At 42.8% G+C, this 21661-nt stretch overlaps 1 protein-coding gene across 2 annotated transcripts in view; it reads left to right on the top strand.

Annotated features, from left to right (window-relative positions):
- Positions 1-5925, top strand: part of UBXN11 (UBX domain protein 11) — a 58785-nt gene extending 52860 nt beyond the window's left edge. For both annotated transcript variants that reach the window (XM_044286634.1, XM_044286633.1), the window contains 3 exons: positions 3101-3171; positions 5218-5343; positions 5417-5925. In XM_044286634.1, coding sequence (XP_044142569.1) covers positions 3101-3171; positions 5218-5343; positions 5417-5561 — 342 coding nt within the window. In that variant the 3' untranslated portion in view covers positions 5562-5925. The remainder of the gene's footprint in view (positions 1-3100; positions 3172-5217; positions 5344-5416) is intronic.
- The last annotated feature ends 15736 nt before the right edge of the window (positions 5926-21661 follow it).

The raw sequence follows: 21661 nt of genomic DNA, 5'->3' as shown, positions 1-21661 counted from the left end.
CCCATAATGTATACATCCATGGATAGCTCTGATCTGGGTGAACAACATATCCAAAAATCACCCAGATCCAAGCAGGGGTTCCCGAATTCCATGGAAGTCACATTTGGCCGGCCGCAAGCATGGCTTTCCTGCCCAAAACAGTTTCACAGATTTAAGCTGTGCGGCCGGTCTGTCTTCTCCTTCAAAGTTAGTATGGGCCATAATCCTGAGGCAAGAGGCTGGCAGCCAGGCTTCTCCACCACCCAGCGGCGAGGTTGGTTTAATCACAATGGGGACCCATTCATTTCAATGGGTCAGCAGAAAAATGCTAAGAGTTCATCCGTTTGTGTTCCGTGTCCGTTGTCCGTGTTTCCCTTCAGCAAAAAAAATTGTGCATGTCCTACTTTTTTCACATTTGCGGACAAGGATAGGCATTTATTACAAGGGATCTGTGAAAATAACGGATCCTCCCCCCAAAAAAACGGATGCCGCACTCATTTTTTTTGCAGACGCACAATTTGTGGATGCAAAAAAACAACTGTTGTGTGCATAAGGCCTTATTGTCATTCTCCAGTTCATGTAAATGTGGACATTGTAACTGTAAGGCACGCAGGTATATTAACTTATATGATTCCTTTCAGTCATGTGCCACTTCCCAAGTAGCTAATATACGTACTTCTATCAACAGGGATGGACTAAGAACTTAAATTGGTCCTGGAAAAAAAACTAAGTGGCCACATGCTGTAGGTGGGTCCAAATTAAAAGAAGGTAGGGCAACACAAGTAGGCAAGGAAAACAAGTAGACAGGACCAGCAATACCATAGTGCAGCAAATACCGCTCCAGAAAAAACTAATATCACAGTGCAGCTCAAAATATTGCTGCCTCCACCACAGTATTCAACTGTATCATCATCTTAAAGACGGCAATACAGTTGAATTCAGGAAAGAGACCGGCGGCCTCTGGCCAGGAACATAAGAACGTCCTAGCACTAATTAATGCTGTGAGCATCTGATCATTATGTACCCAGTGGCCTGTGAGGGCTTTGGTGGCCCACTGAGCATCGCCCCCACTGGGATATTTCCCTGTAGGGTCTATGACCAGTCCACTCCCAGTATATCAATTGAAACACCATCAATTTTGTATATCTAGCTACCTGCACTTCCTTTAACTTGCAATATATGGGACAAACATCTGGGACTTTGAAAGTATGAATAAGGCACCATATCTCAGATGCTAAAGTACCTCTAATCAACTTAAAGAAACGCTGTACTTTAACAGAAAGGCATGGCCACTAGGGTCCTCACTCTCATCTAAGTTGCAGTCCACTGCCTGTTGTCAGGCAAGATCCATCCTTGGTAACAGAGACTCAGAAGATGTTCTTAGTTCTCCTTTCATATTTTATGTATTTTGCAGCATGGCACCTCGTTTCATGTCGGTATGTGTCTGTAATTTAATGATATTTTCATGGTGATTCAATAAAGATTATGGCTTTTTTTATTGATATTATTTTGTGGTGCTATATTTTTTGGAGTGGATGTATACATAAGGGTAGCACCCATCTGTGTTGTGTTGGTCATTGAACCCGCAGCATATAGGTGTATCAAGTGATTTATGTAGTAGAATGTAGTCTCTAGGATACATTTTTGAAATGGCAAACAGGATATACACATTAGATAAAAGTTGGCCAAACCCACCAATTATAGACAGGTGTGGACTATGTGACCCGCTGTCATCCAAAGTTGGGGTGAAAATAGAGTATGACATATTGAAATTTTACCCCAGCTGCAGCCAGATGTGTGTGGTAGCTGCTTATTCCCCAATGATATTGAAATAAACATGTATGCTTAGGTTTAGCTACCGTGACTCCTCAAAAATCAAAGGAAATTGAATTCAACCAGGTGACTCTATTTTGCTACAGAGAGAGGAGGATAAGCAATTGCCAGAAATATCTGGTGCCATCAAGTTCCAAGGGAGTCAGGCCCTATATACATTAAGGTAGCCATACACATGAGATCAGCATTGGCTGCAATGTGGACAGTCATCCGTGGAATTGTTCACATGAATGATACCACCAGCAACATACAGTAGCATACTAAACTGACAAACCATGGATCCAATTTAGGGAAAAAAACTGAGTGGACTTGAGCACCAGTTGAACATACAATACTCTGGTAAACGATCATTTCACAGATGTATTGGCCGTTAACAGTTGTTCAAAGTGACCAATATGGATTAAAACTGGCAATGCTCAATGAAACTGGGCAATGGGCGAAAAATATCTTTCTGGGACCATTCTTTCAAAGAATAGATCTTTCATCCAAAAATGATCTTTCAGACAGAAATTTCAAACACAACTTATATCTTTTTAATGTCATTGGTCTGCTAAAATGATCGCTTGTTTTAATAGTGTAACTGTCATATTTGTTTTTTTATTTGCTAGTTTATTAGAGCTAGGCATGTATACCTGAGTTAGTCTGTCAATGATATCCAAAAGATCTGTAATTACCCTATAATAACAGCTTTCATTAATGCCCCCTGTTGATATGGCTTGTCTGTCTTCCCTTTAGTGTAAACAGAAGACAGACACTGCACACTGCATGCCTGCATTAGACTTCAGAGTAAGGAGGCGTGTCTCTCAGTAATCCAATCTGATTGGCTGGCAGGGAGCTGCTGGCTACAGCAAGTCTGTATGTGAAGTGAGGGAAAGCAGTTTTGGCCTCAGAGAACTGGCAGATGAGCCATCTTGATAATGCTGTAACTAAGGGAAAAGCTCAAAGAAAACAGTGATATGAGAAGAAACTAAAGACTGCTGTATGCAAAATGCTGCAGCATCAGTAACATATGAAATTTTTTATTTTTTTATTAATGAATATTTGACAGTTACAATTTACATTTCACCCCACCAATGAATGTGTATGGCCAACTCTAGATTGTTGTATGATAGACCACTATCTACTGAGAATAAAAGCTGGCTATACACATTAAAGGGTCAGTATTTTTGTAAGTTTCTCTTTAGTCTATGCATCGTTGGTATATGGTTACCTGTATCAGTGTACTAATTGTAATTATTGTAAATAGATCAGAATGCTAATCTGTCACTTTTTATATAACCTATTTTAGGGGCACAAAGCAGATGAGAAGTTGCAACAGAGCCTAGTAGAATCTCCGCTTGTGTTGTCAATGGAAAAGGGGTAATTGATCTGAAATTTAGACTAGACTTTATTTAATATAACATATCCTGTTTGCATGGAAGCTGCAAAACACTGTGCCAGGCTTGTATTATGATATTTTTTTTTTTTTTATAATAGTGGCTGAATAATAAATGTGGTGCAGGGATATACACTTTTGCTGAACTCTATACCACCTATTGGTAGACTTACAGAATTTTACACCAGAATTGTGGTGCAATTCTAGCTCAAAATGGCACGTTAGGCCCTGCTATCTTTTCGAGCAAGTTGAAAAAAAAAAGTGTAGAAGCCCTAGTTGTACCAAACTTTTTAGACAGATTCTAGACATAGACATATTAGTAAATCTGTGCCAGTGTAGATGCATTTGTATGACTCTTTATGTTGGAATCCATGTGTTTTTCTACAGGCAAGTATGTAAATAAATATAGGTAAAAGAAATACCCCCCTCTGATGTAACTTCCTATGTAGATTGGTATGACAAAAAGCCATTAAAAAACTTCAATGAAAGAACGCCATAAAAAACACAACACATATTGCCACTTGTATTTTTATTCAAGGAGGCCAAAAAGCCACCAATAACACGCTGTGATGTGGCCCTTTTACCTAAAACACATTGCACAAAATGCACCAAAAATTGTGCAAGTCTTAAAACAAATTAAAGGGGTTCTGTAGCTTTTTCTTACTGATCGTGGGGGTCCGACACCCGGGATTATTATTATATAACTCTATGTTAGTAAATATGACAGACTGCAGGAAGCCACTTTTGAAATGTGGAAAAACAAGTGAAAAGTCACAAGTTATGCTCCAAATATGTCGTGCAATTTAATTTGACTTTTACGCCAAATATTAGAACTGTACAAGTGTGCTAATAAGAGATGTAAACCAGAGCTGAACAGGGTGCACATGCCAGAGCCATCAGAAGGCAAAACACTCCTCCTGAAGCTGGGCAAATATTAGTACTCCTTAAAGGGAACCGGTCATCAACTTTATGCTGACCGTACTGAGGGCAGTATAAAGTAGTGACAGAAATGCTGATTTGAGCGGTGTGTCACACATCAGCTCATCATAATCGTTGCAGCCCAGGCCTTGAAAAGAGTCATGGCCACCTGAGAAGAGTCCTGGTTATTCATGAATTCCGGCTCTCCCTGCCCACCTGCTGATCACTGACCGTCTTCTACCTAGTTTTCTCCCTTTCTCTCTAGGAGAGAACTGCCAATCATCAGCAGGTGGGTGGAGAGCAGGAGATTATGAATAACCAGGACTCTTCTCAAGTTGATTTTTTTTAAGGCCTGAGCTGCAATGATTATGATGCTGGTTCTCGGCAACAACTTACTTTTAGCTCATTAGTGACACCGCAGAAATCAGCATTTCTGTCACTATTTTATGCTGCCCTCAGTACAGTCAGCATAAAGTTGATGACTGGTTTCCTTTAAGGAGGACCTTTCACCACTCCTGACCTTCCTGTTTTAATAGCTTTATGCATTCCCCATGTAGTAACAATTCTGGAACATCTAGTCGTATGGCTCTATGTTGCTCCATTCCTTGCTATTTATTAATTGCTATTAGCCTTCAGTAAGGATACAGAGGGGTGGTAACAAGTTGGGGGGGAAGGGGGGGTGTACCTGCACAGACTGACTCTATCCAATCAGTGCTGCCATTGTCAGACTGTGCAGGTAATCCCCCAACTAGTTACCTCCCCTCTGTACCCTTACTGCAGACTGCTAGCAACTCATTCATAACTTCTAGTAGAAATAATAAAGGAATGGCACAACATAGAGTCATCAAAGGCATGTCAGGAGTGGTGAAAGTGGGAGTCATCTTTTGAGAACCCCTTTTTATGCCCCAGTAGCATATATGGTAGTAGAGGTAATAGAGGATCTCTCTATTAACCAGACTTAAGAGGTGCTGCTAGGGGTCACCATGGAGAACTCGCATTGCTTCAAATTTCTAGGCTGGAGAAACCCTGCCCTCCATGATCATCTAGTCTCTAATACTTGAGGACACTGTATAAGAAAATTCAACATTTATGCAAAACTTTATTAATACCAGATCCCAGGCAAATGTAATTGTGTGCACCCTACGAATCAAGTCTGAGGCAGGAGACCACACTTACAAGGTGCAAATGTTGTCCACTGAGACCATTGGAGATCTGCGGGCCTACCTTTCTCAACATAGGTGAGTGCTGCTCCTAAATACCCTCTAATTACTCTCTTGCTACCATACCAATTCTCTTCATTTTTATCAACAGTGCTTCTGATGTTTCATCCTGTGATATAATCAGTGGATTTCCCCACTATGTTTATGACAACAACACTTGTACTCTTCAAGAGGCTGGCCTTGTACCCAATGCACTGCTCCTACTTAGAAGGAAGAAGCCAAAAGATCCTGAATAACAGAAGTAACTCCCAACGACCAAGCATCTGTACTGTGATTTTAGAAGAGCTTATGTAACGTGTAAAACAAACGTACACTTAAATTTTGACTAGTGTAATATATTTTATCTGAATTTTACCCAGTGAGTACTAATTTATGAAGAACATGATCAACAAGTTTTAATAAAATTTTACTGCAAATATCTGTATCTGACAGTCACCTTGCCCAAGTAATTCAGAAGTTGCTCACGTGTAGGGAGGAGCAAATATATCGCTGCAAAGACAACAGATTTCTGAAATGACGTCACTGAAAACAATATATAGCCAGATATGTGATAAATTCTCTATAATATGGACGCAAACAATCATATACAAATGTAGTAAACTTCTGTGGGATCATGTAAACTGCTTTGTTTGCCGAGTCTCTTTAGTATGTCACTTGTTTCAGCAGCACTTTATGCTTCAGGGCTGCAATTCCTGTCAATAAGATGTCAACTAATATAGAGTTACGGATTTATCAGACCTGTAGACAGTCGGCCAGATCGCTAACAATCGTCCGTATGAACGCTCATTTAGCAATGATCTGCCTGTGTAAAAGTGCCGCCGATTATCACTTTTTTTTTTTTTTTAATGCAGGCAAAAAAAATCGTTGTTTGCCAGCGACAGTTCATGCCGTCTAATCGTGCCAAATAAAGATACAGTATGGGGACGAACTATGACATTAGCGATTGCGCCTCCCCATACTGAGGAGGAGATCACTGCATGTAATAGCAGAGGTCTCCTCCATTAGTGAGAAGGTGATTGTCTAGAATGAATGCTTCCCTCCTGACAATCGCCTGCTGAATCTTCACGTGTGATATAACCCTTGCTTGGATAAATACACAAGTGGAAACATTCTGATAGGAATTCTCACATGTTTACCTTAGATGCTAGTAATACACCACAAATAGGCCCGATTATTTGAAATGATTGAGTGGCACCAGGACTCGGACATAGTCTTTTAATGGTGGTATAACTTCGTTTTTGATTTAAGTGATTATGTTTGAGAGGGGACCCACCCTACCAATAACCAGGGTGGAAAGTCCAATTATAAAGAGCATCTTTCTCTCTGTGAGCTTGGCCCAGTGGCTTAATATGTTGTCACCATTCACTTGAGTGGCAAGCATCTAATGCCTAGCTAACCACTAGAGCAGTTTCAATGATAAAATTGGTTGTTTTGATGAGACAGTCCCTTTACTTTCTACAAAGGACAGGAAACTAGGAGAAAGTAGCTAATGATACGTCCCTTGGTGCTCTGTGTACTCCTCCTAGAAATCTTGTGGCATCTGAAGCTCTGGAGAAGGCACAGAGGTTGTACGGGAAGGAGAGAATACGGACCTTTTGATCCTCGCAGCAGCTGCACTCCTTAGCTGTCTGTGAAGCCGCTGCCCGCAACGTCAGTCCACCCGGAAAAAGAGGTGACGGTGGCTTCACAGATAGAGGAGGAGCGCGGATGCTGGGAGGATTGCAAAGTATTCTCTCCTCCCCGTACAGCCTTCTCTCCCTTCTCCAGAGGCTCCACTGCCACCAATGAGTGCTTGCACCCACATATTTGCCACAGTAGCAAAATTGTGCATTCCTCTAGGAAAAATGTCACTGACTCCAGTGACTTGGTACACCAAAATAATGCTGGGCCACCAATGACTATATGTGAGCCACAGCACAGGAACAAAAGACAAGGCTATACAAGATGTCTAGCACTGTCAATCAAAGGGGGAGTGTATAGAGCACACTGGAGTAGCACTAGTGGTGCTCCAAACTCTATGGCCAGCCCCTCGGCCCTCAAAATAACTCATTTGGATATACTGTAAACAAAAATAAAGATATCTTGGCAGTATCTCAACCTAGATAAAAAACAAAAAACAAAGGTATGAATTACCAGGCAATATGTCTGGTTTAATAGGGTTGATCATGCTGACAGATACTCTTTAACCCCTTAGTGACCAGCCTGTTTTGGGCCTTACTGACTGTGAGGAATATGGTTGTAATAGAAAGACCAGCACTCCGTAGTTTCTTTGCTGAAAGATAACTTCTTTATTTGTCACCCATTTGTGACGCGCGTTTCGGCACAAGTGTGTGCCTTTATCAAATAACAGGTGATGGTAGTTGGAGCTACCATCACCTGTTATTTGAGAAAGGCACACACTTGTGCCGAAACGCGCGTCACAAATGGGTGACGAATAAAGAAGTTATCTTTCAGCAAAGAAACTACGGAGTGCTGGTCTTTCTATTACAATTATATGGGGATTTGACCTGTTGACTGCGCACCTGGATCCTAAAAGACGCACAGTGCTGTCCATTTGTTCTTAATTAATATGTGAGGAATATGGATTATTATTTACTGGCAGACATTATTTTCATCTGATTCACCTTTGTTAGTGTACATGCAAAATAAGTTCTCACTTCAACCCTCTGCTTGTCAGATAGCGGAGGTAGTGAATGCCACAGGGGTTCTGGCTTGAAGAAGGCCACATACAGAATTCACACCTCAACCAGTCAGCAAGGAACCAAGATGATGTGACAGGAAGAATCTCTCAGCATGAGGTCTAGTCCATTCCCCAGTTTAATCAAATCTAGCAGACAGCATGGAATCGGCGATTTATAAGGAATTATGAATCTTACAAACCGGATACATATTTGTGATCCTGGGGCCACAATGAACAGGCCCGTAGTGTGGTGGTGGTGGGAGGCCAGGGAAGGGAGATCTACATATCTCCCCACAGAAACCAAATAACTGTACCATGCTTGAACTCTACTGATAGGCGGATCCGTTGGTCCCAGAACCATTTCCCTGTGACCTTCTGGTCTGGAGCTATGAACCCTAAAGGGTTTTGTGGGTCATTTGCTGCCAGTCCAGCAGGGGGGGGGAGTGGGTGGCTACAGGTTAAAAGGCTTGTGCCAGCAAGCGGGCGTGTCTTTGAAAGGGGGTCACACCGTGCTATGTGTTTGGAGAGACCTGGAAACTGCTGACATCACTGCCCCACATGACCGCAGCCAAGGATATTCCACCATCATAATCGAAGGAACATTCATCTACCCGGTAACTGACTTGTGCTCTCTGTAATCCTGTGTGTACTATATTACCTGTATTTGTAACCATAGACCACTGTATATATTCTTTGTGTATAGTATATTGTCGTCTAGTGTGCCCTTAAAGGGGTATTCTCATCTTAATGATCACTGTTAATTAACTAATTCCCACCCCTTAGAACAAGCATCCTCAAACTGCGGCCCTCCAGCTGTTGCAAAACTACAACTCCCAGCATGCCCGAACAGCCTACAGGTATCAGCCTACAGCAGGGCATTGTGGTAGTTTTACAACAGCTGGAGGGCCGCAGTTTGAGGATGCCTGCCATAGAAGAAAATAAACATATACTTACCTGACTTGTCTTCCGTGTCCACTGGTCACGGCCACTGCTCTTCTCAGGAATCGCGGTGGCCGCGCTTGCGCAGACGACATCTTCTCTTCTCACGGCCGGCTGCGCGCAGTCCCGAAAAGCGCCAGTATAGTATAACTGCCAGGAAGAAGTCACCAGGGCGCATGTGCGGCCTTGGCGTGCACGTTCAGTCCAGCGCATGGCCCGGCCGGGAGAAGACTTCAATCAAGATGGAGCCCGCCCCCTGCCGAGTGCTGAAACCAGGAAGTGGACAGCGCGCCGGCAGCAGGTAAGTATTAAATGGCGTGTTGATAATACCCCTTTAAGGCGATTAAATATGTAATTTAAACTTGTGCTGTCTTGTATCTCGATCACGAATCCCCACGTCCCTGTTTCGGCCTACTTATAAGCTACCGCGGGTTGGTTTCTCACCCTATATAATCCCGTTAGCGGACCAGGCTTATATCAAACGAGACGCTAGTGGCAGATTTCCTGGGCTGAGGAAGCGCTGTTTCACTGGGGCAGTGAAAAGGCTCTCTCAGCTTGTTGCCGCTCTGTGCCAGTGTGGACAGGAGTCGTCAGTATACCAAGCTGACCTTACCCGCTCCTCCGGGAGGGCGTAATGTCACGTCGACGTAGTTGACATTCGGCATCAGTCAGGGAACGAGGGGTGCTATCGCCCACACTGACCAAAGAGCTATAACTTTATTTTTACGTCTATGTAGCTGTATGAGGGCTTGTTTTTTACAGGACAAGTTGTCGTTATTTAATGGTGTAATTTTGGGGTACGCATACCTTTCTGATTAACTTTTATTAGCTCTTTCTAGGAGGGGGGGGGGAAACAATACTGCCACTGAGTTTTGAAATGATACATTTTACGACGTTCATTTTTCATTATAAATAAGATTATCTTTATTCTCTGGGTCAGTATGATTAAAGTGATGCCAAATAGTTATTTTTTTTACGTGTTACTACTTTTGTGCAATGAAAAGATAATCTTTTTGCATTGCCGCTACCCAAGACCAATAACGTTTTTACTTTTCTTTCAATAGAGTTGCGTGAGGGGTTGATTTTTGCAGGGCGACTTGTAGTTTATATTCATATCATTTGGGGGTAAATTACACTTTTTGATCACTTGTTATTAAGTTGTTTTGGTGGCGACTAAGAATAAATTAGCAATTCTGGCATTTTGTTTATTTTTATTTTTTTACATCATTCACCGTAATTGATAAGTTACATGTTTACAAAGTGTGGAGGACGATTTTTATTTAATTTTTTTTTTTTTTACCACTATGTAGTCCCACAAGGGGTACTATAAACAGACATAATTTTGATTGCTTTTAAAATACAATGCACTATCCCTACATTGCATTATAATGCCAGTGCTATACTGACATTGACCAGCAGGCTGCGCCAGAGAGGCGCAACCTGCTGGAAAACACTCAAGACATGCTTGGGGCAGGCCCCAGCCAGCCTTTACACACACCGGCAGCCGGCGTTCACATTTGCAGGGTGCCGATGGGAGACCAGAGGGAGTCCACTCCCTCTGTCACCACTTACATGCAGTGGGCACCATTGCCTGTGGCATTTAAGGGGTTAAACAGCCCTGATCAGCACTCCTGCCGGTCTGGGCTGTTAGAGCAGGAGCTTGGCTCTCCGCGTGCAGTGCTTAGACTGGCCCAGCCTAAGGCCCCTTAGTGACTGCCGTAAAAAGAATTTGTGCTAATGAGAGTGTTATCTGTTGTTGGCACATAGTAATTTTTGGTTTCTTTATTATGCCTGCTGCGCCTGTGTGGTGTCTATATTCTTGTATGTTCTCTTGTCCTTTCCTTGCGCTAATAGTCTATGTAATGCACTTCTAACGTCTAATTTTGATTTCATTGGTGAGCGTTCTGCACACTGTACAAGTTTTGGCAGTGGTGCGACCGCCCTCTATTGACAGCCCCATTGAATCCGCATGCATACGTCAGCCTGGAGCGCCAGGTGGGAGTGGCCTTGTGACGTTCGCCGGCAGCCGCCTGATGACGCAAGCAGTCCGGCGCAGACTATGCATCTGGATCCAATCGGGCACGTCATACGCATGTCGCCGTGTGGTGACGTATGCGATGACGTATGCGGACATGCGCATTGCCGACTATGGGACGCTGGATGGACGGACGACTGTGCATGATGACCCCACACAGGTATGGATTGCGATTCATTGCAGCTGGCTTATTTGCCTCATCGTGTCAGTGCTCATTGATTATTCATACAGGTGTGTTACACATATACTGAGACTCCATTGGTTGCTTAGCGGTGTGGGTTGGTCTGTCATGTGCTTTTTATAGGCTGTGATTTTAATTGCTAACATGCTTGACAAAGGCTATCTCTAGCCGAAACGTTGCCGCAAAACATTTTGTATGCCTTGTTGTGAGGTGTGATCCTGAATAAAGAAGATTATTGGCGATACGCTGCTGTGGCCCTCCATTTCTTTTTACATGCCATTGGACCGCTTTGGATCTGCGATCCCCTGCCCAGCTGTTGCGTGTTCACCATTTTGCTGCTCTTTACAAGCCGTTTGTATTGCTGCTCCTGAACAAACTTCTCCTCTCTATAACTTGATCCGGGGAGCGTGCACCGGGGGAGTATTCCTGCTGTCTACACTTCTATGTGAATATGGATGTACCCCCAGGCCCGGGTAAGAGCATGGACACACCAAACACCATGACATATATGTATACAGAAGAAGAAATATTGAAATTAATTGGATCTGAATCCAGTGATGTCTCCTTCTTAAGCACTCCCTCCATTGATCTGCTCAAGCGCAAATGTGAACAGGAGTCAAAAAGACTGACCACGATGGAGTTACACCTGAGCACTCTGAGAGAGTATTACAGGAACCGCCGGATTCCGAGAGGTCTGCGGTCTCATTTACGACCCAACCTCTTCCCTAATGATATAGATTTCTGCACGAAATTCGAGGCGGTGAGTAATAAATACTCCTTTGAATTGATTTTGCTCAATATTGACTTTCTGTGTAAGGAGGTGGAAAAAATTAAGGGTATCATTGTCGAGCTTAATGCGCAAATCCAGGCTTTGATCAGTGTGGATGAATACACGGCACACACTGACAAAATAGCACAGCAAGCCCTACGCCACAGAAGTGAAATCGAACGTGTTAAAAGAGAAAAGTGGCACCGTGATCTGGAAGATTACCAGTCCGGAAAGGTGTATAATTGGCGTAATCAACAGCCACAAGGAAAGCCTAGGAGAAGGCGCAATAAAAGGTTTGACCACAACCATTTTGGTTTCTCCACCGTATCTGATTCCACGGATGAACCCTCCACGTCAGCCCCTTTTTTAGGTCAACCAGGCGACGGGGATGTCGCCGGGGTGGAAGAAAACACCATCGGTCACGTAAAAGGGAAACCACCTCAGAATCAAGTGATGTCTGCGAGATCAACCAGACGCAATCCGCGGAGATAACACAGTTGGTCATTAATATTTCGTCAGTACCACTTACCCCTATACAGACACGTGTATTGAGTCGTGGACTAAGCTTTTCTCCTACTGTTGATAGAGACTGGTTTTCTCTAGAGTTGGATTTACAACGCTTTTTTAGAAATTTACGTCTAAAGTGTTTTTTTGCATCTAAGAATGTTGATGGTAATAAAATACCTGTTATTGGTAATAATAACACTGCGTTACTTACATGTAAAGATTTACAACTCAGGAAACCCAGTGTCTTTTCACCACCTCATACCAACCATGTTGTTGAATCATATATTCACATAGTGCATAAACAGATCGAATCTTTAAGTCCCACTAGTGGTGGTAGGAATAACCTCTCGATGCCGGAACGACAGGCTATCATGACATTGGAACGAGACACCCGCATTACCATCAAGCCTGCTGATAAGGGTGGGGCGGTGGTCGTCATGGACACTGCGATGTACGTTGGAGAGATGGACAGACAATTGAGTGATCTTGAGGTATATAAACAACTACCCGGGGACCCCAAATGGGATATCATGCGTGACATCGGGGTGATATTGGAGGAGGCACTACAGAGTTCTATTATAGATGATGGTTTGTACCAATATCTCATGGTGCCCCACCCTATCACCCCGATGTTATACATACTCCCCAAGATTCACAAGAGATTGATTGATCTACCGGGTCGACCGATTGTCTCTGGTAGGGGGTCGGTCTTCAATCCATTGTCTGTCTTTCTGGACAAGTTGTTGCAGGTCCGGGCGACCTCCGCCCCATCCTATATCAAGGATACGGGGCACTTTCTTTCCAAATTACAGGATTTACAACTGCCCGCCCAATTTCTGTTAGTTAGTTTCGATGTAGTATCTTTGTACACATCGATTGACCATACATATGGGCTGGGTGTCGTCGATGTGGCCCTGACCGACATGGGGCTCTCCCCGGGGGTGTGCCGATTTGTCCTCCGCCTCTTGGAGGTGGTCCTGAAGAGGAGTTACTTCCTCTTCGGGGACACCTTCTATCAGCAGCAGCGGGGTGTGGCCATGGGGTCTAATGTGGCCCCCACCTACGCTAACATCTTTATGGCTGAGGTGGAGGACAAACTCGTGTATCACTCCCCTTTCTTTGGGAGAGTCCTATGTTGGTGGCGCTACATCGACGACATCTTTATGATCTGGACAGGCACTAGGGATGAACTTGATACATTTCATCTACATTTGAATGCGGGTGTCCCGGGTCTGCAATTCACTGTAACTGTTTCTTCCAGTGAGTTGCAGTTCCTTGATGTGCGTGTCTACGTGATGGAGGGTCTTTTGGCTACGGACCTCTATCGGAAGCCCACTGACCGCAACACCTTACTCATGCATGATAGCTACCACCCATATAGAATGCTTGACTCCCTCCCATGGAGTCAGCTCTTAAGGGTAAAGAGAATAGTCTCCGATGAAGAAATATGTGCACAGAGGATTGACACTATGTGCACACGTTTCTTGGAACGAGGTTACCCAAAACCCCTACTTGTTCGAACCAAACAGAGGGTGAGGCTGGTTGACAGATGTACTGCACTACGGAAATCAACAAAAGCAAGCTCTGAGGCTAGGGTTCCGTTTGTGTCCATCTTCGGCCGGGATAGCGGCAATATTGCCCATATCCTTAGAAAGGAATGGCATATACTCCAAAGGGGTTTGCCAGATATAGAAGAATTCAAGTCCCCGCCGATGATGGCGTACAGGCGGAACCCTAGCCTCCGTGATAGACTGGTCAAATCTGACATAGGTGGCCAGTCATCCACACAGAAACTTCTTGCACCACGCAAAAACGGGACTTATCCATGTTTATCTTGTTGTAATTGTGGTAACGTTCTCAAAGGTGAATATTTCTCCCACCCTTATAGTGGAAAAAAATATAAAATCAAGGGTTATTACACCTGCAGGTCACGGGATGTGATTTATGCCATCCAGTGCCCCTGCAGCCTTATTTATGTGGGAGAGACCACCATGGAAGTTAGAGAACGCATTAACAAACACAAGAGTACCATACGCAAGATGAACATGGATAAGCCCGTTGCGAAACACTTCGTGGAGGCGGGGCATTCTGTTAACCAGCTTCGCTTTAGAGTTATTGATAGTGTGGGCCTGTTACGGAGAGGGGGTGACAAGGACGCAATATTAAGGAAGAAGGAGCTGAAATGGATCTACACATTGAGATCCTTACAGCCATTTGGTTTAAATCTAGAGTTTAATGTGGCTGGCATCAGCTAATTCTGGATTGGATCAAATTCTTGATATGGCTGTTGGTGTGGGGTGGTGAAGAGACACTGGCCTGTTTTCATATATTTTTCTTCTGTTACAGTAATTTTGCTATGTTTTTTAATTATTTTCCTCAACCACGCCGCTTTATAGCACCATGATGAATATGTGGGTTTTCTCCATAAACACCTTGTTATGACATATGTTTTATCAATGAGAATTTGTGCTAATGAGAGTGTTATCTGTTGTTGGCACATAGTAATTTTTGGTTTCTTTATTATGCCTGCTGCGCCTGTGTGGTGTCTATATTCTTGTATGTTCTCTTGTCCTTTCCTTGCGCTAATAGTCTATGTAATGCACTTCTAACGTCTAATTTTGATTTCATTGGTGAGCGTTCTGCACACTGTACAAGTTTTGGCAGTGGTGCGACCGCCCTCTATTGACAGCCCCATTGAATCCGCATGCATACGTCAGCCTGGAGCGCCAGGTGGGAGTGGCCTTGTGACGTTCGCCGGCAGCCGCCTGATGACGCAAGCAGTCCGGCGCAGACTATGCATCTGGATCCAATCGGGCACGTCATACGCATGTCGCCGTGTGGTGACGTATGCGGACATGCGCATTGCCGACTATGGGACGCTGGATGGACGGACGACTGTGCATGATGACCCCACACAGGTATGGATTGCGATTCATTGCAGCTGGCTTATTTGCCTCATCGTGTCAGTGCTCATTGATTATTCATACAGGTGTGTTACACATATACTGAGACTCCATTGGTTGCTTAGCGGTGTGGGTTGGTCTGTCATGTGCTTTTTATAGGCTGTGATTTTAATTGCTAACATGCTTGACAAAGGCTATCTCTAGCCGAAACGTTGCCGCAAAACATTTTGTATGCCTTGTTGTGAGGTGTGATCCTGAATAAAGAAGATTATTGGCGATACACTGCTGTGGCCCTCCATTTCTTTTTACCTGCCGTAAAAAGGCGTCACTGGTCACTAATGGGTTAACATTGAACCCCGAAGAACCTCTTCAAGATACAACTGCAAACAAAATGATTTAAAGGGAACCTGTCACTGGGATTTTGTGTATAGAGCTGAGGACATGGGTTTCTAGATGGCAGCAAGCACATCCGCAATACCCAGTCCCCATAGCTCTGTGTGCTTTTATTGTGTAAAAAATAACGATTTGATATATATGCAAATTAACATGAGATGAGTCATGTCCCTGGCTCATCTCATGTACAGGACTCATCTCGGGTTAATTTACATATGTATTAAATCAGTTTTTTTTACACAAAAGCACACAGAGCTATGGGGACTGGGTATTGCAGATGTGCTAGCGGCCATCTAGAAACCAGTGTCCTCAGCTCCATACACAAAATCCCGATGACAGGTTCCCTTTAACCCAATTGCAAATGAGGATTATTTTCAAAATTTACAAACTTTCAGCTGTTCGCAGTCAACCAAACAAGAACCATTTAAAGGGAACCTGTCACCGGGATTTTGTGCATAGAGCTGAGGACATGGGTTGCTAGATGGCAGCAAGCACATCCGCAATACCCAGTCCCCATAGCTCTGTGTGCTTTTATTGTGTGTAAAAACTGATTTGATACATATGCAAATTAACCTGAGAGGAGTCCTGTCCCTGACTCATCTCACATACAGGACTCATCTCAGGTTAATTTGCATCAAATATTTTTTACACAATAAAAGCAAACAGAGCTATGGGGACTGGGTATTGCGGATGTGCTAGCGGCCATCTAGCAACCCATGTCCTCAGCTCTATACACAAAATCCCGGTGACAGGTTCCCTTTAAATAGCTCAACTCAAAAAATATAGCAAGTGGTTTCTCTAAGTTCTTCTCAAAATGCCACTTTGAATGACTACTCCAGTCTCTGATTTATTCAACCCCTTCATGACAAGTGTCTTTACTACTTAGTTGGGAGCTCTCTTGCTTTTATGACCTGATGCAAATGTGATGCATAGCCAGACATCCAGCATCACCTATTTAAATTGTTCTTGTGTTGGTTTATTGCAAATAGCTGAAAGTTTGTAAATTTAAATAAAAATATTATATTGGTACATTCATAACAATGGACAATGGCCACGATACATAGTTTTTTTAAACAGTCGTTTTCAGAACCATTGCAATCCAGTCTAGTCACATGGATTATTATTTTTATTTTTAAAGACTAGTCAAAAAAAAGACGTCCTATTTTTTGCCCATTTTGATGGCCAGCTGGACCCCCACTGGAAAAAATAAAATAAAAAACTAAACAAAGGGAACTAGCATCATGAAATGCAGGGAGTTAAAATGTTAAGCGCGGGACCACTTGCGCCACATTGTAGGCAGCAGGACCTGATACTCACGGCATCCTGACATCACATGGGTATTATACTGGGGGCACAATATACATTGGGGTTAAAATGAATTTAATATTTTTTTTTTTTTTTTTTTTTACAGACATTAAAAACAGATGCAAAATGCACGTTAAAAACAGACTGATAGAATATAGATGCACACACCGATACAGTTTCTGTGAAAGTACTGGTACCTTAACCCCTTAGGGACACAGCCTTTTTACACCTTAGGACTAGGCCATTTTTTGAAAATCTGACCAGTGTCACTTTAAGTGCTGATAACTTTAAAACGCTTTGACTTATCCAGGCCATTCTGAGATTGTTTTTTCGTCACATATTGTACTTCATGACACTGGTAAAATAAAGTTAAAAAAAATATTTTTTTTTGCATAAAAAAAAAGTCAAATTTACCAAAAATTGGGAAAAATTAGCAAATTTCAAAGTTTCAGTTTCTCTACTTCTGTAATACATAGTAATACCCCCAAAAATTGTGATGACTTAACATTCCCCATATGTCTACTTCATGTTTGAATTATTTTGGGAATGATATTTTATTTTTTGGGGATGTTACAAGGCTTAGAAGTTTAGAAGCAAATCTTGAAATTTTTCAGAAATTTACAAAAGCCCAATTTTTAGGGACCACTACAGCTCTGAAGTCACTTTGTGAGGCTTACATAATAGAAACCACCCAAAAATGACCCCATTCTATAAACTACACCCCTCAAGGTATTCAAAACTGATTTTACAAACTTTGTTAACCCTTTAGGTGTTGCACAAGAGTTATTGGCAAATGGGGATGAAATTTGAGAATTTCATTTTATTGCCTAATTTTCCATTTTAACCCATTTTTTCCACTAACAAAGCAAGGGTTAACAGCCAAACAAGACTGTATCTTTATTGCCCTGACTCTGCCGTTTACAGAAACACCCCATATGTGGCCGTAAACTACTGTACGGCCACACAGCGGGGCGTAGAGTGAAAGGTGCGCCGTATGGTTTTTTGAAGCCAGATTTTGCTGGACTGGTTTTTTGACACCATGTCCCATTTGAAGCCCCCTGATGCACCCCTAGAGAAGAAACTCCATAAAAGTGACCCCATCTAAGAAACTACACCCCTCAAGGTATTCAAAACTGATTTTACAAACTTTGTTAACCCTTTAGGTGTTGCACAAGATTTAATAGAAAATAGAGATACAATTTCAAAATTTCACTTTTTTGGCAGATTTTCCATTTTAATATTTTTTTTCCAGTTACAAAGCAAGGGTTAACAGCCAAACAAAACTCATTATTTCTGGCCCTGATTCTGTAGTTTACAGAAACACCTCATATGTGGTCGTAAACCGCTGTACGGTCACACGGCAGGGCGCAGAAGGAAAGGAATGCCATACGTTTTTTGGAAGGCAGATTTTGCTGGACTGGTTTTTTTGACACCATGTCCCATTTGAAGCCCCCCTGATGCACCCCTAGAGTAGAAACTCCATAAAAGTGAGCCCATCTAAGAAACTACACCCCTCAAGGTATTCAAAACTGATTTTACAAACTTTGTTAACCCTTTAGGTGTTGCACAAGATTTAATAGAAAATAGAGATACAATTTCAAAATTTCACTTTTTTGGCAGATTTTCCATTTTAATATTTTTTTTCCAGTTACAAAGCAAGGGTTAACAGCCAAACAAAACTCATTATTTCTGGCCCTGATTCTGTAGTTTACAGAAACACCTCATATGTGGTCGTAAACCGCTGTACGGTCACACGGCAGGGCGCAGAAGGAAAGGAATGCCATATGGTTTTTGGAAGGCAGATTTTGCTGGACTGGTTTTTTTGACACCATGTCCCATTTGAAGCCCCCCTGATGCACCCCTAGAGTAGAAACTCCAAAAAAGTGACCCCATTTTAGAAACTACGGGATAGGGTGGCAGTTTTGTTGGTACAAGTTTAGGGTACATATGATTTTTGGTTGCTCTATATTACACTTTTTGTGCGGCAAGGTAACAAGAAATTGCTTTTTTGGCACCGTTTTTTTTTTTTTTGTTATTTACACCATTCATCTGACAGGTTAGATCATGTGGTAATTTTATAGAGCAGGTTGTCACGGACGCGGTGATACCCAATATGTATACAATTTTTTTTATTTATGTACGTTTTACACAATAATTTCATTTTTAAAACAAAAAAAATGTTTTAGTGTCTCCATAGTCTGAGCCATAGTTTTTAAAATTTTTGGGCGATTATCTTAAGTAGGGTCTCATTTTTTGTGGGATGAGATGACGGTTTGATTGGCACTATTTTGGGGTGCACATGACTTTTTGATTGCTTGCTATTACACTTTTTGTGACGGAAGATGACAAAAAATGGCTTTTTTTACACCGTTTTTATTTTTATTTTTTTACGGTGGTCATCTGAGGGGTTAGGTCATGTGATATTTTTATAGAGCCGGTGAATACGGACGCGGCGATACCTAATATGTATACTTTTTTTTATTTATGTAAGTTTTACACAATGATTTCATTTTTGAAACAAAAGAAATCATGTTTTAGTGTTTCCATAGTGTAAGAGCCATAACTTTTTCAGTTTTTGGGCGATTATCTTGGGTAGGGTATGATTTTTGAGGGATGAGATAACGGTTTGATTGTTACAATTTTGGCATAGATGCGACTTTTTTGATCACTTTTATTACCTTTTTTGGGAAGTAAGGTGGGCAAAATTCCAATTTCATCATAGTTTTTAATTTTTTATTTTTATGGCGTTCACCGTTCGGGTAAAGTAACATTACCGTTTTATAGATCAGGTCGTTACGGACGCGGCGATACCAAACATGTGTAGGGAATTTTATTTTTTTTCATTTTTAATCAGTGATAAATGTGTTTTTTGATTTTTACTTTATTTTTCACTTTTTTTTTGACCCAGACCCACTTGGTTCTTGAAGATCCAGTGGGTCTGATGTCTGCATAATACAGTACAGTACAATATATAGTACTATACTGTATTTTACACTTTGTCTGAACAGATCTATGCCTTTCAGCACAGATCTGTTCAGCACCATGGACAGCAGGATGCCTGAGAAGGCGTCCTGTTGCCATGGGAACCTTCCCCGTCTGCTCAGTAGTGGCCAGAACTGCGCAGACGGGGAAGGGTAAGGACGGGGCTTGGGGGGGCTGCCTGGAAGCTCTCTCCCTCTCCATTCGGAGGGGCTGCAAAGGCACAGCAGCCCCCCGATGGGAGAGGGAGGGAGCTCCCTGCGCTGTTAACCTTTTCCATACAGCGGTCCGTACGGACCGCTGTATGGAAAGGGTAAAACGGCTGACATCGCATCACCGATGTCAGCCGTTTATACCAGGGTGCCAGCAATGTGCTGGCACCCTGGTATAACCCACTAGACGCCAACGATTACGCAATGGGAGGCGGGCGGGGGATCGCGATCCCGCCTGCCGCACCGCCCGCCTCCCGCACCGCCCGCAACCCTCCCCCTGCACCTCCCACCAGGCAAAAATCACTAAGGGGGGGGGATACAGATGCACTTTAGGAATACTAAAGTTTCTGATCCCCGCGGTCAGGGACCGCGGGGATCAGAAACTGCAGAAATCGCAGCAAACCGTAGGTCTGAATTGACCTGCGGTTTGCCGCGATCGCCGACATGGGGGGGTCACGGGACCCCCCCGCGCATTTAGCCTAGGTGCCTGCTCAATGATTTGAGCAGGCACCGGGTTCCGATCACTGCCAGCCGCACGGCAGTGATCGAAAATGCACAGGGCGTACATGTACGCCCTGTGTCCTTAAGTACCAGGGCACAAGGGCGTACCTGTACGCCCTGTGTCCTTAAGGGGTTAAAGTATACAGATCTTCCCAAAAGACATGCACCCCAATGAAAATTGGTGTATGTCCCAGTAAAAATTATTGACATACAACACATGCTATTTCTTACAAGTCTTAATCATCTATTTTCTGCTTTGTTTCCTCCATTTTAATGATACAACCCCATTCACGCAATAGAATAATCCACTCAGATCTTAGGCCTTGCTGTTGAATTTCAATTTCAGATACCTTTGCTGTCATGAGACCTCTAGACAAGACCGATGATCAGGAACGTTCCTGTGAAAGTTTGTTCGGCCGATCATTGCTTCGTGTAACGTGCTGACAAATACTTGCGGGCTGATCGCATATTTGTTTGCGGCATTAAAAAGGGGAAAAAAAACTTTATCTGCCAGTTAAAATAAGATAGTAACATAGCCTTTTTCTAATCTTTTTATTTTCTGATTACAGATGTATTTCTTCTTTTTCCTGAACATGATTATGGAGGCGGCCATCTTGCCTGAGCTGTTCTTACCGGCATTTACACAGCATAAAAAAATAAAAAAAAATGCTTTATGGCAGCCCCATGTTCCATAGTCAAAATGATCAGTAGTGGACCCTATTGACTTACATTGGAAAGTTGTGCCCAGTGCAGAGGTCAAGAAAAGAATAGATAAGCTGTAACAATCATCTATTGTGAATAATAGATCCAGTCTTATCTATACACAGAAGTGATATCATTGCAGGCAGGATTAGAATGACAGATACGCAGGTAACTGCAGTAAAGTAATCTGTACAGATCAAGAAGTGGCACCAATTACTAGACATAGTGGT

Source organism: Bufo gargarizans, chromosome 3 (genome assembly GCF_014858855.1).
Source record: "Bufo gargarizans isolate SCDJY-AF-19 chromosome 3, ASM1485885v1, whole genome shotgun sequence".
NCBI classification, from domain to species: domain Eukaryota; kingdom Metazoa; phylum Chordata; class Amphibia; order Anura; family Bufonidae; genus Bufo; species Bufo gargarizans.
Note: the sequence above shows the minus strand (reverse complement) of the source record. Positions and strands in the feature narration are given on the sequence as shown.